Genomic DNA, 18,877 nt, shown 5'->3' with positions numbered 1-18,877 from the left:
CACGATTTGTAGGAGCCTTCACTGCCCTTGACAAGGCTCAGACGTCGATGAAACGCGTCTTCCAGGGACGGGTCTCTAACAGGGCCGGCAGCTCTAGGGGCCGTCTGTCCGGCCATACATACTATCAGACCCGTGGTTCGGGTCGAGGCTCCTTCCCTTATCGTTCCTCCACCCAGGAGTTCCGGCAGCCGCCCGCCTTCTTCCCCACCCGAGGATCTTCATGGCGTTCCCGTGGAGCCAGAGGTTCATCTTCCCGACGCCCTTTTGGTAAGTCGTCTTCCAGCATCTTCTTTGATTCCTTGGGTAGGGGGCAGGCTCCATCTTTTTTCCCATGTTTGGTCAACCATCACTGCCGACCCATGGGTTCTTTCTACTGTTCGGGGGTTCCACATAAATCTGATTTGCTCTCAGGTTCCAGATTCCTCCGCCTCATCCTACAGTTCTCCCGTCCTCATCGCGTCGGCTGTTGACAGCGCTATGCCAGAAGGGTGCCATAGAGCGGGCTCCCGCATCCACGGAAGGTATCATAAGCAGTATGTTCCTAGTGGCCAAAAAAGGAGGCCAGATGCGACCCGTGATCAACCTCCGGGCTCTAAACGCCTTCGTGCAATATCAGCACTTCAAGATGGAGGGCATACATCTCCTCAGGGATTTGCTGCTCCATAGGGACTGGATGGTCAAACTGGACCTGAAAGATGCCTACCTGACAGTACCGGTGGCAGAGTCATCCAGGGATCTACTTCGTTTCCTCTGGGGTTCGGAGGTGTGGAGGTTCACTTGTCTGCCTTTCGGACTCTCTTCGGCCCCTTGGTGCTTCACCAAGCTTCTGCGGCCGGTCATTTCCTGTCTCCGCAGTCGAGGGATTCGCCTTATTATTTATCTGGACGATATCCTCATCATGGCCCAGTCCCCTTCCGTCCTACTTACTCATCTGCAGTGTTCCATGGACCTTTTGTCGCGTTTGGGGTTTCTTATCAATTCGGAGAAGTCGTCTCTTACTCCGGCCCAGTCAATAGAATTCTTGGGCTTCACAATCAATTCATCCACGGAGACTCTCAGCCTCCCACCCTCCAAGGTGCGGGCCATCCGCAAGGAGCTCCTTCACACCCTCTCTCTTCCACAAGTCTCCCTACGTCACCTGGCCCGGATCATAGGCCTCCTCTCTTCGTCCATCCAGGCAGTGTTCCCAGCTCCTCTACATTATCGGGGCATGCAGCGGCTCAAGATTGCCCACCTCCAGTCGGGAGCATCCTACGCGGATTTGATCACCTTGGACGAAGACACCAGAGACGAGTTGTCTTGGTGGATCCACAACCTGGAAGTGTGGAACGGGAAGGCGATTTTTCGCCCCCGTCCGGATATCACAATAGAGTCGGATGCCAGCCTTCTAGGCTGGGGAGCTTACTGCAACGGAGTGACTACCGGAGGTCGCTGGTCAGTGGAGGAGTCTGGTCTCCACATCAATGCCTTGGAATTGCTGGCGGGGTCTTTTGCAGTTCGCAGTTTCGCAAACGGCCTGGCCAAAGCTTGCATCAGACTGCGGATGGACAACATCTCTGCGGTCAGGTATGTCAATGCCATGGGAGGCACGCATTCTACGACTTTATCCAACCTGGCGCGGGATTTCTGGACGTTCTGCCTTGCCAGAGAGATCACGGTGTCGGCGGAATATATTCCGGGCCTCCACAATACCCATGCAGACTGGAGCTCGCGTTTTCTTTCGGATTCCAGCGATTGCAGATTAGACAGCGCGGTCTTCTCGTCCATATCCTCTCGTTGGGGTCCTTTCTGTTTAGACCTCTTCGCGTCTCGTCTGAACACCCAACTTCCGCGGTTTTACAGCTGGCGTCCAGATCCAGAGGCAGAGGCGGTAGATGCATTTCTACAGGATTGGTCCAGCCACATTTCTTACGCTTTCCCTCCATTTGTGCTGATAACCCGTGTCTTAACTCTAAGCCGCCATCAGGGCGCGGAACTCGTTCTTATAGTTCCGTTTTGGATCACCCAGTCGTGGTTCCCTCAACTTCTGGAGTGTCTGATCCAATGCCCTCTACTTCTTCCGGTCTTCCCGGACCTCTTGTTAGATCCATCGGCTCAGGGGCACCCTCTCGTCCTCGAAGGCTCTCTCCATCTTCTGGCGTGCAGAATTTCAGGGAACCCTGGGACGTCGCTGGAATTTCGGACTCAGCTAGACGCCTATTGGACGAGCCTTGGGCTCCAGGGACCAGACGGTCTTATCGGTCAGCCTGGAGATTTTGGGCTGATTGGTGCCTGGCTGGGCACCTGGATCCCGTATCAGCTCCTGTAACTGATGTGCTCCAATTTCTTACTTCGCTTTTTGAGGAAGGTAAGGCTTACCGTACCATCAACTTGTACCGTTCCGCCATTTCTGCTTTTCACCACGGGTTTGGGGGGTGCCCGGCGGGTCAGCATCCTCTAGTTTGCCGTCTTCTCAGAGGTTCCCGTCTCTCCCGTCCTCCCAGACCTCGTTTCTCCTCTACGTGGGATGTCTCCTCTGTATTATCCCTTTTTTCCTCATGGCCTTCAAATACAGACCTTTCTCTTCGCCAGCTTTCAGCTAAGTTGGTTTCTTTATTTTGCTTAATCTCCTGCAAGAGGGTGTCCGATGTCCGCGCTTTGGATTATGACGCTCGTTCTTTCACTCCTGATGGGGTTGTGTTTAACATCACACGACGCACAAAGACTAATATCCGGTCCGTTTCCTATCCGTGTTTTCCGGATTCTCCTGCCCTCTGCCCTGTGGCTTGCCTCCGGGAGTATGAGGTACGTAGTCGTAATCTCCCTCATCGCTCTCCTGCTTGTTCTCAGCTTTTTCTGTCGTACCGGCGCCCTTTCCATCCGGTCTCAACGATCACTCTGGCCCGCTGGGTGAAGTGGGTTATGTCCTTGGCAGGTGTGGATACCGCGGTTTTCACCGCCCATTCCACTAGAGGAGCTTCGGCAACCTCCATGGCTGTGGCAGGTGCCCGTTTGGAGGACATTATGAGACTGGCGGATTGGTCACGAGTATCTACATTTCGTGAATTCTATTTCCGGCCTACGGTTCATGTTTTTTCCTCTGTGGTAAGTCAGCTTTAAACTCGCAATAGGAGCCTCCGTGTCATGTAATAAAATTGCATGATTTTCCTATTTTATGACGTAAAGTCATGATTTTATTAAAGACACGGAGGAGAGTATTGCCCCGCCTAATTTTTTTCCCCCCTCGATTTGGGACGTGATTATTGTGAATTTATATTATGTTTGCATTCACTTTTTATGTTACTATATGTACACTGCAATGCATTACTGAAGATTGTTTTACTTCATTATTTGGGCGTTTTCTACCTTTTGTTTTGTTTTCTTTTCATAGGATGAATTTACCGTTTTCCTACTGCTGATGGCGTTTGAGTTTCCAGTTGCATTCTTCGGTTGAAGAGTCGTGTTTGGTTTCGGTTGTATGGAGTATTTGGTCGTCGCTCAGTTTTCCGGTGGACTATCATTACCAAAGAAAGAGGAGGAGTTGACAGAGACCAGGACTGTTATACTGGCACAGTGGGGAGGAATTGGTTGCCATGGTTTCCATTTTGATGGATATGTTTGTTCTTTGCTGCTATATGATTTTAGTAAAGAAAGAGATAGCAATACTCGCCTCCGTGTCTTTAATAAAATCATGACTTTACGTCATAAAATAGGAAAATCATGCAATGATGTAAGTAAATTCATAAAAGTCAATTTACTGTATTATTTTACCTTATAACATGGTTATAAGGGAAAATAATAGCATTCTTAATACAGAATGCTTACTAAAATGTGGCATGAGGGGTTAAAAATTTTTTAAAAAAATTTACTCACCTCATCCTGTTGTTCGAGCAGCCGACATCTCCTTTCAGGACCTGCCAAAGGACCTTTGATGACGTAATAGCGCTCACCACGTGGTGAGCGCAGTGACGTCAGCGCAGGTCCTGCTGAATGAAGAGAGAAGATTACTTCATCAAAGGTCCTTTGGCAGGTCCTGAAAAAAGAAGAAAGAAGAAGGTGCCGGCTGCGCCAACAACAGGATGAGGTGAGTTAATTATTATATATTTTTTTAACCCCTAAAACCACATTTTAGTAAACATTCTGTATTCAGAATGCTATTATTTTCCCTTATAACCACGTTATAAGGGAAAATAATAACATCTACACAACACCTAACCCAAACTTCAGTGAAGAAGTCCGGGTTCGGGTCTGGGTACCACAGTCAGTTTTTTATCACGCGTGAGCAAAATGCATTGCACCCGCGCAATAAAAACTGAACATCGGAACACAATCGCAGTCAAAACTGACTGGAATTGCGTACCTACTCGCACAATTTTCCCTGATTGCAGACCTAATCCAGACACGCTCGTCTGCAATGGGCCTAAGGGCTCATTCAGAAAGGCAATGTTCATGTCTGGGTGCTGTCGGAGCATAGAACGGACAGCTCCTGGACTGAACACTGAACCATTATAGTCAATGGGCCAATTTACATGCATAATATTCCACACAGATGAAAATTGCAGCATGCTCGAATGTTTCCCACAAGACTCATCATTCTAGTCATCCATGAGTGGTCCGTTTGAAACTTGTCCATCTTACCAGTCAGAACATGGACAGGTTTCATATAAATTGTCTGAAAGAGCCTCTAGTCAGTTATTGGCATTTGTCATGAGAAAACCCATTTAGAGGCAAGCTAGAGCTGATAAAGGCATGAAAGATTTTTAAGGTACATTTACATGACCAAAAGGAAATTAAGGCCTCATGCACATGACCGGTGTTTTTGGTCCGCATGCAATCCGCTTGTGTGCTGTCTGCATCTGTATGTCCGTTCCGGAAAAGAAAAAAAAAAAAAAAAAAGGATTTTTTGTGCTTACCTCTAAAATCCTTTTCTTGCCGAGTGCTGCTACTGCCACTAGGAGGCGACACTAGGCAAAAACTGTGTTAGCTCCTCTGCTCAGCTATATCCCTCCTGAATACACTGAGCTAATCAGTTTGTACAAAAGCAGTAGGAGCAGCCAGGAGAAGCCAACAGAAACCAATTGGCGGAAAGACAGCTGGAGATGGGTCAGAACCAAGAACAGGTGGGACCCACCAAAAAGAACCAGCAATGAACTTACTGGGTGGGTGCTGTGTCTCAGCGAGAAAGGGATTTTACAGGTAAGCACAAAAAATCCTATTTTCTCGCTCGTATCATTAGGGGACACAGGAGACCATGGGACGTTCCAAAGCAGTACCATGGGGGGGGGGGGATTAAAGACTAGAACAAATCTAAGGCCGGTCTTAAGGCCCCGCACAGAAATGTGGGGAAAGAATGCACAGGAACCCTGAATAAGACAGGAAGAGCATGAACCAGGAAGGCCAGCAAGAGAGCGCAGAACGCACTGCATTTTCACATTAGCGTTTTTCTTTTTCGCCATAGAGTTCCATCACAGGGGCTCTATACCGGAAAAGAACTGATCAGGCATATCCCCATGCATTCTGAACGGAGAGTAATCCGTTCAGGATGTCTTCAGTTCAGTCATTTTGACTGATCAGGCAAAAGAGAAAACCGTAGCATGCTACGGTTTTATCTCCGGCGAAAAAAACTGAAGACTTGCCTGAATGCCGGATCCGGCCTTCTGGTCTGAGCATGCGCAGACCTTTAAAAATGAGGGAAAAAAATATACCGGATCCGTTTTCCCTGATGACACCGGAAAAACTGATCCGGTATTGCAATGCATTTTATCTGCCTGATTAGGCATTTTTCAGACTGATCAGGATCATGATCAGTCTGAAAAATGCCTGATCAGTCAGAAAAAATGACATGCGTGTGCATACAGTTTGCCTGATCAGGCAGGCAGTTCAGGCAACGGAACTGCCTGCCTGCATCAAACAACGCAAGTGTCAAAGTACCCTTAGACTGGGCAAAAAGAGGAAAACCCAGTTAAACGAAGCCCAAGGGCTCGAGAGGCTTCAGAAGATGTGGATAGCAGCACATAATATCCACAAGAAGGATAAGCATGTCTGACGACTGAAGATGATGTGCGGAAGGTACTTCTGGATAACGAGGACCACAGAATTGCTGTGGGGACCTGGACTGGAAACCCAGGATGTCTTGCATGGCAATTGGCCCAATAGAAAACCCAGGTGTCTACTCAACAGAAATGAACCTGTAGAATCTGGGTATGCACGAGACCTGGCGAACGAGCAACAGGAAAACCCAGACACAAACTTACCAAATGTGTAAGTATAAGGATGGAAAGACGCAGATAAGCTCTGCTAGGCTCAGACGCAGATAAGCTCTGCTAGGCTGGCAAGGAACAGAACAGGAACAAATAACAAAATACAGGGCATATACAGTCAGAACAGGACATGGCAAAAACAAGGTACAGAATACAACAATGCAAAATCAGGCGGAACCATACACAAGGAGCTACACCTACAACGAAACAGGACAGACTGACAGACAAAACAGAACTGACCCCAAGCCCCACAGCTCATGGGAACTTAAAGGGGTTCTGCACTTTCATTTAACTGATGATCTAGAACCGGAGCAGATACTCAAGAACCACACACAGGTGGATACAGGACCGGGTGCTGCCCTTGGCAACCAGTAACACGGGATACAGAACTACAGACACAGTCAAAGGGGTACACACGTACACGGGCAGGTTCACACTAATACCCAGCCAGCACTCAGCCAAAAGCAACCCGCCTGCACGGAATCACCCGCAGCCAGTACGCAAAAAGCATGCAGCCAGCCTGCACGGCAATACAAGACATGGTGAACCGCACCGCAACACAGATAGGGTTATTTTAGATCAAGAGATGGACTCATATTTGGATTCTATTTCTCTCCCAGCTCTTACAGATATCCAAAGAGAATTTCTTGATGTAGATCTTTCTTTAGAGGAATTAGAGGCAGCACTGAAGGCATGTTCTGGAAACTCCTCCCCTGGGTCCGATGGATTCCCATATGAATTCTACCCTAAACACAGTCTTTTGGAGGTGTTCACCGGATCATTGAAGGAGGGTAGGTATCCAGAATCGATGACAGAGGCTGTAATAATATTAATATTGAAAAAGGGTAAGGACCCCTTAGATATAGGGTCATATAGGCAAATCTCCTTATTGAATACTGATATGAAGCTTCTCTCAAGGATTCTATCTACAAGGCTATCCAATGTTATTTCATCAATTATACATCCCGGCCAGAACGGGTTCATTCCCAATAAAGGTACTCATTATAATCTGCATCAGTTGTATGCGAATATACAGTCTTCCGGGGAGGTTCTCGCTCCATTCTGTCTTTAGACGCCTCTAGGGCGTTTGACAGGGTGGAGCGGGAATTCCTCTGGAGGGTTTTAAGGAAAATGAGATTTGGTACCAAATTCATAAATATGATTAAGCTCTTGTATAAGTCCCCTACGGCTAGACTGAATATTAATGGGAGTTTGACAAGGAGTTTTCCCTTGAGTAGAGGTCCCCGACTGTGATGTCCACTTTCTCCATTACTATTTGATATTTATATCGAGCCTCTAACTGCTAGGGTTAGGCGAAGGGTTTGGGATATCAGGAGTAGAGGACCGTATTTCCCTATATGCAGATGATGTCCTGTTTTTTATAAATCATACTAATACTGTACTTCCAGAACTTATCCAAATAGTTAATTCCTTTGGTGAAGTCTCGGGCCTTGATATTAACTGGTCAAAGACAACTCTTATGCCGTTAGAAAGACCTGATTATTCTATTGCTGGGCCTTTGAGTATGTTAAAGATTGCGGATTTATTTGTATACTTGGGAATGATTATATCTCCCAAGATTCAAGATTTTCTACAGCTCAACCTGATCCCATTGATTAGTAAATTGAGGTCAAAAGTTATGGTATGGCTTCGACTTCCTTTATCTAGAGCCGACAGAATATCCCTGGTGAAGATGGTGATATTACCTCAACTTCTCTATATCCTTAGGAATTCTCAGATATGGATTCAGGATAAGTTTTTCAAATTATTGAAAGAATTATTAACGATTTACTTTGGGGAAGAAAACAGGTAAGGCTAAAGATGGAGTACCTTTATAAGTAGATGGAACAGGAAGGGTTGAATCTTCCATATTTTAAGGGTTATTTTTATAGCTGCACAGCTATGGCTTTATTGTCAATGAGAGAAAAGTCTACTCTGTCGGACCTTGGTTAGTAGTTCCTTACATGATAACATGTTTACGCTATTAGAGTCCGGGCGATTATCCAGTATCCAACAGGACTATAGAGAATCTAGGAAGCTATTTACCAAAGCGTGGAGTAAAGGATGGTTGGGAATAAGGGGATCTCTGTATTGTACGCCCCTCTGGCACAATCATTATCTACAGGAATTAGACGATTTAGATGGGGACAAGTATTAGCATGCTGCGATTTTCACACAACGCATAAGTCAGGACTTGACAAATTTCCTTGGAATCTAGGAGCCAGCTAAAAAAGTTAGGAAACAGGCGGAGCCGCGTCATAAAGCCCCCAGTAGGTGCCCCCATAGTGCTCCCCCCCCCCACTTTTCCATAGAGCCCCCCAATAATGCTGTATACCATGTTACATATACCGCCGCTCCGTCCACGGACCCTATTGACTATAATGGGGACGGGGGTGGAGCTCCGGCGCAGCACGGCAGTTCCCGGATTAAAAAGTTGGACATGCAGTACTTTTAGTCTGGCGGCCTTTCACCATGCACTGCCGTGCTGCGCCAGAGCTCTGCTCCCATTTTAGTCAATGGGGATGGAGCGGTGGTTCGGCGAAACAGCGGAAGGACGGATCCGACAGGGTGAACAAACTGCCGGATCCGTCCTGCCGCAAGTGTGAAAGTACTATTAGTTATATAGCTACTGAATGAGACAGAAGAAGGGATGCCTTTAACATATACACTCACCTAAAGAATTATTAGGAACACCATACTAATACAGTGTTGGACCCCCTTTTGCCCTCAGAACTGCCTTAATTCTACGTGGCATTGATTCAACAAGGTGCTGATAGCATTCTTTAGAAATGTTGGCCGATACTGATAGGATAGCATCTTGCAGTTTATGGAGATTTGAGGGATGCACATCCAGGGCACGAAGCTCCCGTTCCACCACATCCCAAAGATGCTCTATTGGGTTGAGATCTGGTGACTGTGGGGGCCATTTTAGTACAGTGAACTCATTGTCATGTTCAAGAAACCAATTTGAAATGATTTGAGCTTTGTGACATGGTGCATTATCCTGCTGGAAGTAGCCGTCAGAGGATGGGTACATGGTCGTCATGAAGGGATGGACATGGTCAGAAACAATGCTCAGGTAGCCCGTGGCATTTAAACGATGCCCAATTGGCACTAAGGGGCCTAAAGTGTTCCCAGAAAACATCCCCCACACCATTACACCACCACCACCAGCCTGGCAGTGGTAACAAGGCATGATGGATACATGTTCTCATTGTGTTTACGCCAAATTCGGACTCTACCATTTGAATGTCTCAACAGAAATCGAGACTCATCAGACCAGGCAACATTTTTCCAGTCTTCAACAGTCCAATTTTGGTGAGCTCGTGCAAATTGTAGCCTCTTTTTCCTATTTGTAGTGGAGATGAGTGGTACCCGGTGGGGTCTTCTGCTGTTGTAGCCCATCCGCCTCAAGGTTGTGCGTGTTGTGGCTTCACAAATGCTTTGCTGCATACCTCGGTTGTAACGAGTGGTTATTTCAGTCAACGTTGCTCTTCTATCAGCTTGAATCAGTCGGCCCATTCTCCTCTGACCTCTAGCATCCACAAGGCATTTTTGTCCACAGGACTGCCGCATACTGGATGTTTTTTCCTTTTCACACCATTCTTTGTGAACCCTAGAAATGGTTGTGCGTGAAAATCCCAGTAACTGAGCAGATTGTGAAATACTCAGACCGGCCCGTCTGGCACCAACAACCATGCCACGCTCAAAATTGCTTAAATCACCTTTTTTTCCCATTCTGACATTCAGTTTGGAGTTCAGGAGATTGTCTTGACCAGGACCACACCCCTAAATGCATTGAAGCAACTGCCATGTGATTGGTTGACTAGATAATTGCATTAATGAGAAATAGAACAGGTGTTCCTAATAATTCTTTAGGTGAGTGTATATCTCCTTGAGAAGCCAATTTGATCCTAAAGGGTTAATTCAAACTGTAATCTAAACTGTGTCATCTGTCACTTCTCATCTCTCTGCTCCTGTCCCTTAATCTTATCACTGCTGCAACAAAAGCATCAGCCGAAAGCCTCAGTGTAACCTGTTCTAGACTCTGACTCACGGTTCTTTTAACTCAAAGAATCGAATGAGTCTCTAAGGCCTCATGCACACGACCGTTTTTTTTTGCGGTCCGCAAAAACGGGTTCCGTAGTTCTGTGATCCGTGTCCGTTTTTTCATCCGTGGGTCTTCCTTGATTTTTGGAGGATCCACGGACATGAAAAGTGAAAAAAAAAAAGTTTGCATTGAAAATTATAGGAAAAACGGACACGGATCACGGACACGGATGACTATCTTGTGTGCATCCGTGATTTTTCACGGACCCATTGACTTGAATGGGTCCGTGAACCATTGTCCGTGAAAAAAATAGGACAGGTCATATTTTTTTCACGGACTAGAAAAACGGATAACGGACGCGGAAGCCAAACGGTGCATTTTCCGATTTTTCCACAGACCCATTGAAAGTCAATGGGTCCGCGAAAAAAAACGGAAAGCGGAGCAACGGCCGCGGATGCACACAACGGTCGTGTGCATGAGGCCTAAGTCGGATCTTTAGATTCTTTTAACCCGAGACTCATTCGATTCTTTCTAGACTCCCTCCTGTACTTGTGTCAGTGACCCAGAACTGCTAGTGCTTGCCTTGCCTCAGCTCTGATTGGTTGGTGGGCGGGGAGGGGCTGGCAGAAGCAGCTTCCACTCTAGGATCAGATTACACTCCTCCCGAGTCCCTCCCCTCCCTGCTGCCAGCATCTCACTGAGGAGCTGTTTCAAACGGTGCTGCCTCCGGACAGAACGGCAGCTCCGCACCCATTGCCCGGGCACCTTTGAAAACGGGCTGACAAATACCCAAGCACCAGGACTAAATTCCTGGTCGCCATGGCGACCTGGCGCCTGGGATTTGTCGAGCCCTGGCATAAGTGATGCGTGAAAATCACCGCTCATGTACACAGCCCCATAGAAATAAATGGGTCCGGATTCAGTGCGGGTGCAATGCGTTCACCTCACACATTGCACCCGCGCGGAAATCTCGCCCGTGTGAACTCAGCCTTAGAATACAACTGAAGCCATAACAAGGCTATGTTCACACGGGGCAAATCTGCAATGAAATCTGCAACATACTCATGTGGATTTCCCCCTTTGTATTACCAACTTCACTGGACTACATTGTGCAGTAGATTGCAGGAGATTTTGTTGCAGGGTCTACAATGAGAATCTGCAGCATATTTGCATGTGGAAAAGTATCTGTCAGCAGCACCTAAACTGGTAAGGGTATTTTCACACTTGCGGCAGGACGGATCCGACAGGCTGTTCACCCTGTCGGATCCGTCCTTCCGCTATTTCGACTATAATGGGGACGGGGACGGAGCTCCGGCGCAGCACGGCAGTGCACGGCGAAAGGCCGCCGGACTAAAAATCCTGCATGTCCGACTTTTTAGTCCGGCGGCCTCTCACCGCGAACTGCCATACTGCGCCGGAGCTCCGCCCCGTCCCCATTATAGTCAATGGGGACGGAGCAGCGGTCCGGCGGCACGGCGAAATAGCGGAAGGACGGATCCGACAGGGTGAACAGCCTGTCGGATCCGTCCTGCCGCAAGTGTGAAAGTAGCCTAACATGTTTTCTACACTGTGCTGTAAAATAAGTGAAAACAGTCAAAATAATAATAAAGATACAGCGAAACCACTCTCAGAAAATCATCCAAAACTGCATTGAAAAGTGGTCTTCTAGGTGATAGCCTTCTGGACAATGGAGTGGTTCTTTTCAAAAGCCACTTTTCTACTACATGGTATCGGTGTTCTAACAAAAATCCTTACTTCGTGAAAATACCTTACCCCTCGTGACTTCCGAGGGTGTGCGCCTCAACGCAAGCGCTCTACCACGGCACGGATAAGGTAAAATTACAGGGAGCGCTGACTCACGGACACCGCGCACGCGCCATCAGGGGTAAGGAGATCTGACGATCTTTTCTCCTTACCCTCACACTGCGAATGCGCGGATTGCGAAATCTCCTTACCCTCACAAGGGTTAGAGTTGTGCCCCCCAATATGCTGCACCCACCCCCCACCCCCCGGATGGCTGATAGTGCTGGGAGCAAAGTAAGACTTCACAATCCGCGCATGCGCAGTGTGAGGGTAAGGAGAAAAGACCGTCCGATCTCCTTACCCCCTGAGGGCGACAGGCACGGTGTCTATGAGTCAGCGTTCCATGTAATTTTACCTTACCTGTGACGTGGTAGTGCGCTTGCGCTGAGGCGCACACCCCCGGAAGTCACGAGGGGTAAGGAATTTTCACGAAGTAAGGATTTTTGTTAGAACACCGGCTTTACCCTACTTCCCTCTACTATGTTTTGGTACCAAGCAGTTTGTTTTCCATTTTATATACAGTACCTCCTCAGACTAACCACTAGTCATCAGTGTGGTCATGTGACCTTCATGGTATCGGCTTGGCTCACTTGGAACCTCCTCGAATGTGGTAGCAAAAAAAGTACCAGGTACTATGTGCAACTCTGGCCTAGTGGAAAAACTGTATAACAGACATCCCAACCTGCAAAAACTCATTTCAGGGAGGTTTTCTTTTTTTTTCTTTCACAAACTTTTATTACATTTTCCAAACATATGCAGTATCTGCACACTTTGCTCTATGGTGTGGAGGACTGGGCTCATTACCCTGCCCCAAATTATCATATTTATGTATATGATTAAAGGGATTCTGTCACCACCTATAAGCCCTGTGAGCTAAACAGCTGCTCATGTCCAGGGTAGCATTCGGATTTCTAAGGTGGCCTTATAAAAGCTATTTGTGGCTTTATTCTGCGGAAAAACAGGTTTTACTAACCTGTCAATCATTGAATTAAGGTGCCCAAGCAGGGAAGGTCTGTGGATGCATAGTGCCCGGCCGCACGCATCGCCGTTCGTGCCCAGCGCCGCCTTCTACTCCTCAGTGCCGCCTCTCCCTCCTCCCGCTTTGAGATCCCGCGCGTGCGGACAGGCTCAGCCTGATGCGCCATTGCAGACTGCTGGCATCGTCTTCTTCTTGCACTGTGCGCACGAGCCGAGAAGGGGACACTGCTACAGGTTGCTGGAAAGGTTTACTGCGAGTAAACTAGAGATGGGAAGTTCTGATTTTTCACATTAATCGGTTCATTTGAATCAGTTCATTCAAATGAACCGATTCATGAATCGAATCTTCGGTTCATTCGCTGAGCTGACATGAAGCAAGTGAACCGAAGCTTAGGTTGCGCAATGCGCATGCGCGGATGCTTCCATTCACTTGCTGACTCGCTGAGTCGGCTCTTGGTCTGAGTCAGGAAGTTTATTCTTTAAAACCCTGTGTGTAATTATCTACCCCACTGTAGGAAAAAAAAAACAAGCATCCAGGGGGGTGAATTTAACACTGGGGTAAATAATATAATTAAAATGGAGGGTTAAATGTGTAAATGTATTAAAAAAAAAATACATCTCTCTCAATAGTTATATAGCTACTGAATGAGACAGAAGAAGGGATGCCTTTAACATATATTTCTCCTTGAGAAGCCAATTTGACCCTAAAGGGTTAATTCAACCTGCAATCTAAACTCTGTGTCCTGTCACTTCTCCTATCTCTCTGCTCTGCTATCAGTGAACCTTTCCGGGATATATTGTCTATTGTCTCACATGCGGGTGTCAGGGAGCCGCTATCTAATAGAGGGAGACTCCCTGAACCTCCGGGAGACTTGAGATCCCTGGTATAATCGAGCCGATTCCATGCAGAGGAATAGGGGCTAAAGAGGTGTTCTGCTAGAACTGACACCCGCTGACTATATAGCCATATTTTTTAATACCGACATATCACTGAGCAGTATACCTGAATGTGCCGTATTCATCAACACATTCTGTGCAGCTACTGAGCGACCATAGGCCACGCTGTCTATAAACACCATTCCCTTCAAGACAACTACTGATAAACATGTACTGTACCAGAGTCTGGTACGGATACGGCTGTGTGCATGAGGCCTAAGACAGGGACTAGCAACCTCTGCCACTCCGGCTGTTCTGACTATAAACTCCCAGAATGTTTCATACTATTCTTTAGGAGCCAAGCAAGTGTGGACGCTGGGAGTTGTCATTTTACAGCCCTAAGAGTGCAGTCGGTTGCTGACGCCTGGTCCAAGTCACTTTTCATTCCACCGACTTCCCCTTTATCTCGTCAGCCAAACTGCGAGAGTGCATTCACAGCAGATTACATTTCTGGGACTGGGAGGGCACATGCACACGGCAGTGTAGTCTTTGTGCAGACTGCGCTGCGTTTCTGCAGAAAAATCCACATGTTACTTATGGATTTTGACAAGGGCTCAAACTTTCCGCACCGTGTAGATGAGACTTCGAAAATCTGATCTACTTTGCTGCTACTGTAGAAGACTACATGCACACGACCGTGCCGCGTCTTGCGGTCTGCAAATTGCCAATCCACAAAACACGGATGCCGCCTGTGAGCATTCCGCTATTTACGGAACGGGACGCCCATAATAGAACGGTCGTGTGCACAAGGCCTTATACTGAGACTAAGGCTACTTTCACACCAGCATTTTTGCTGGATCCGGCAGGGTCCAGCAAAAACGCTTCCGTTACTGATAATACAACAGTCGGCATCGTTTATGAACGGATCCGGTTGTATTATCTTTAACATAGCCAAGACGAATCCGTCATGAACTCCATTGAAAGTCAATGGGGGACGGATCAATTTTCTATTGTGTCAGAGAAAACGGATCCGTCCCCGTTGACTGTCTTGTTCCGCATCCCAGGACAGAAAGCAAACTACAACATGTTGCGGTTTGCTCTCCGGTCTGGGAACGCAACGCATTTTGGAGCATTCCGTTCTGTTCAGTTTTGTCCCCATTGACAATGAATGGGGATAAAACTGAAGCGTTTTTTCCGGTATTCAGCCCTTATGAGGGATATCAATACCGAAAACAAACACTAGTGTGAAAGTAGACTAATAGACTAAGGCCCCTTTCACACGAGCGAGTATTCTGCGAGGGTGCAATGCGTGATGCGAACGCACTGCGCCCGCACGGAATCCGGACCCATTCATTTCTATGGGGCTGTGTACATGTGCGTTGGTTTTCACGCATCACTTGTGCGTTGCGTGAAAATCGCAGCATGTTCTATAGTCTGCGATTTTAACGCAACGCTGGCCCCATAGAAGTGAATGGGGCTGTGTGAGATGTTGTTTGTAAACATTCAGTTTTTTTATCACGCGCGTGCAAAACGCATTAAATCGCATTGCACCCACAAGATAAAAACTGAACAACTGAATGCAATCGCAAACAAATCTAAATGGACTTGTTTGAGAAATTGCGCAGTTTTCACTGAACGCATTAGCAACACATCCGGATCTAATCTGGACACGCTCGTCTGCAAGGGGCCTATGGCCTCTTTCACAAGAGCGTATTGAAATCTGTCCGTGTTCTGGCTCTGGATTATGCACGGATTCCTAATGAATTACCATCAGTATTGTCATCAGTATTTCATCAGGATTTATATGCGTATTCTTTCCTCCCTGCATTTTTCATGCTCTCCCATAGACTGTAGGTGCGTGCATTTGGAGACAAAACGGACATACTGACGGACATTACACACCCATGTGAATAGATCTATTTATTAAAATTAGCAGCAGATTCCGGTACGTAAAATCCAGCCCATATATGGATTGTAAATACACTTGTGTAAAAGAGTCCGAAAGTTAACATTTCACTTATTTGGTCAGTTATTTCCATCAGTAAGGGCTCATGCAAACAAACGTATTTTTTGTCCACATCTAATCCACATTTTTTATGGATCGGATGCGGTCGGCATTCGTATGTCCGTTCCGTGGCATCCGTAAAAATAAAGAACATGTTCTATTCTTGCATTATGGATAGTATATGACTAGTGTTGAGCGAACTTCTGTTTTAAGTTTGGCGTCTAAAGTTCGGCTTCCGGTTAGCGGAGAATCCCGATATGGATTCCGAATTCCGTTGTGGTCCGTGGTAGCGGAATCAATAATGGCCGATTATTGATTCCGCTACCACGGACCACAACGGAATTCGGAATCCATATCGGGATTCTCCGCTAACCGGAAGCCGAACTTTAGACGCCGAACTTAAAACAGAAGTTCGCTCAACACTATATATGACTTCTCTCTTATGGGCCAGACGTTCCATTCCGCAAAATGTGGAACGCACACGGCCAATATGCCTGTTTTGCAGATCCGGCACGGACGGTATCTGTGTGGTGTCCATGGTTTTCACTGACCCATAGACTTTAATGTGCATGAGGAATCCATAATAATGGACAAGAATAGGGCATGCTTCCGTGGTGTCACCACAGTCCGTGGAAAACCACAGATGTGGGAGTACAGAGATTCTGTACAGAGAAGTCAACGTGGCACCTTTTTTTAAGTTCGCAAAAATTAGATGAACGTATTTGATTTGTCTGTCAGTTTTTGTCTAGTACGTATAAAAAGTTGCATGAAGTACGGTAGACTATGTGTACTGTTAGGCTGAGTTCACACGAGCGGATGCCGTGCGTGGCATCCGCTCCGTGAAAGAGTGCCAAGACCCGATGCAGACTGCAGAGGCACGGTGCATTATCAGTCATGTTAATGCTTCGTGCCTCTGCAGTCTGCATCGGGTCTTGGCACTCTTTTACGGAGCGGATGCCACGCACGGCATCCGCTCGTGTGAACTCAGCCTTATTAGTCTGACCTCTGGTGGTTCAGTTTCAGTTAGACGGGTTCATATTCACTTGGACTGGTCTCATTAGTATGCGTGTGACAAAAAGGTGCAAATGAGCTGTGAAAGTTGCACGTCTCCCTGAAAGTGCGACTTTTAGTGCAAAAAAAAAAAATCGGACTTCACCACTCAAAACTGATGAAGAAAAGTACGCCAGCCCTGGAGCGGAGTAGAAATTATACTGTTTTTGTGACAAATTTAGGTCCTACATAAATAGATCGGGAAAAAGTTGCAAAAGTTAGAACACTATTGAATGAGTCTCAAAATCCTAAGTCAAACGAGGCACAAAAAGCCACCAAAACAGCAGCAATTTCAGTAGTAAATGCGACAAAAAACTAATTAGACTGTCTAAAGCAGCATTTTTATTCCAAAAAACGGGCGCAGACTATGGATGAGCGAACTTCTGTTTTCAAGTTCGGCGTATCTATGAATTCCGTTATGGATTCAGCTACCATAGATTATAACGTATGGTCCGTGGTAGGGGAATCCATTACGCAATTCTTAGATAACCCGAAACTTGTACGCCGAACTTGAAAACCGAAGTTCCCTAGCGCAAACACTATAGTAAATGCGCCCCAATGGGTGCCTATGGCGTTCATGGAGACAACAGGAGTCCGTGATTCACAGGGGACTTACGGAAAGCCATGCCAGATGTACACAATGGCATCTTTATACAACCATACCGGAGGAAAGCGCAGTATACCGTCCATCTCCACTTCTATTAATAGGTCCGGTGTAAAGAGCCCACCCTAGGGTGTGTGTGGAGCATCAGACCACCCACCAGGCACCCTGCCAGGTAGGTCAGCTTTTCACATCTAAGTAACTAAGGATACAGAACATAAACCTTATGTGATCCAGGCAGCCATTAGCATCAATAAAGTAGCAGAAGAGACCAGGTAGCCAGATTTCATCACAGAGGATCCAACCCTACATGCCAACGATCAGATTGCACCGAGCAGGTTCTGCCTGCGATAACTGCATTGCTCTAGACTTTCTATGACGCTGGACACACAGGACTCCCTGCCTGGAAACCTACAATAGTCAGCAGCAGCAAGGCGCGGGGTTTGCTGGTATATAAAGCACAGGAAGAATTATCTGACCTGAGATGCCTCCACCGATGACAATGACATCTTGCAGGGAACTCATGGCTGCTGTGCTGCCTCAGTCACTGGCCTCTGAGAGCCCTGCGAGCGCTTCTAGCTCCGGCTGACAGACGCACGGCCCCTCCCCCTCCCTGCATGGCTCCAGTGAGGGGCTTTGCCGCCTCTGCTCTGTGTGTGCTGCAGGTTTGGACTGACAGGCACAATGTACAAGGGATTGGCTGTTCCCAGCCATTGAAGGCTATGGGAGAACTTGTCAGACATCCGCCCTCTCAGAAAGTCCTCTGCATACAACAACAGCAGGAAGGGAGAGTCCCATAGCGTCCAATCTGTAGTGCAGAGTTATGCACTAGGAGTCTGTACACACTGCATGATTTATAAAGGCGCTGTATCCGCGCTCTGTAACTGTATCCGCGCTCTGTAACTGTATCCGCGCTCTGTAACTGTATCCGCGCTCTGTAACTGTATCCGCGCTCTGTAACTGTATCCGCGCTCTGTAACTGTATCTGCGTTCTGTAACTGTATCTGCGTTCTGTAACTGTATCCGCGTTCTGTAACTGTATCCGCGCTCTGTAACTGTATCTGCGTTCTGTAACTGTATCCGCGCTCTGTAACTGTATCCGCGTTCTGTAACTGTATCTGCGTTCTGTAACTGTATCCGCGCTCTGTAACTGTATCCGCGCTCTGTAACTGTATCCGCGCTCTGTAACTGTATCCGCGCTCTGTTTTACACACCCAAACCGTGCATCATATCCTGTATACACACATATCATCTCTACAGCGCCAAAAAATCAC

At 47.1% G+C, this 18,877-nt stretch overlaps 1 protein-coding gene across 1 annotated transcript in view; it reads right to left on the bottom strand.

Moving 5' to 3' along the window:
* The window catches only part of LOC120994921 (amine oxidase [flavin-containing] A-like), a 126,141-nt gene extending 107,878 nt beyond the window's left edge, over nucleotides 1-18,263 (bottom strand). Inside the window, exon 1 of the mRNA XM_040423808.1 lies at nucleotides 18,083-18,263. Within this exon, the coding sequence (XP_040279742.1) occupies nucleotides 18,083-18,128 (46 nt within the window). The 5' untranslated portion in view covers nucleotides 18,129-18,263. The remainder of the gene's footprint in view (nucleotides 1-18,082) is intronic.
* Nucleotides 18,264-18,877: the final 614 nt, after the last annotated feature.

This window comes from Bufo bufo, chromosome 3, assembly GCF_905171765.1.
Source record: "Bufo bufo chromosome 3, aBufBuf1.1, whole genome shotgun sequence".
NCBI classification, from domain to species: domain Eukaryota; kingdom Metazoa; phylum Chordata; class Amphibia; order Anura; family Bufonidae; genus Bufo; species Bufo bufo.
Note: the sequence above shows the minus strand (reverse complement) of the source record. Positions and strands in the feature narration are given on the sequence as shown.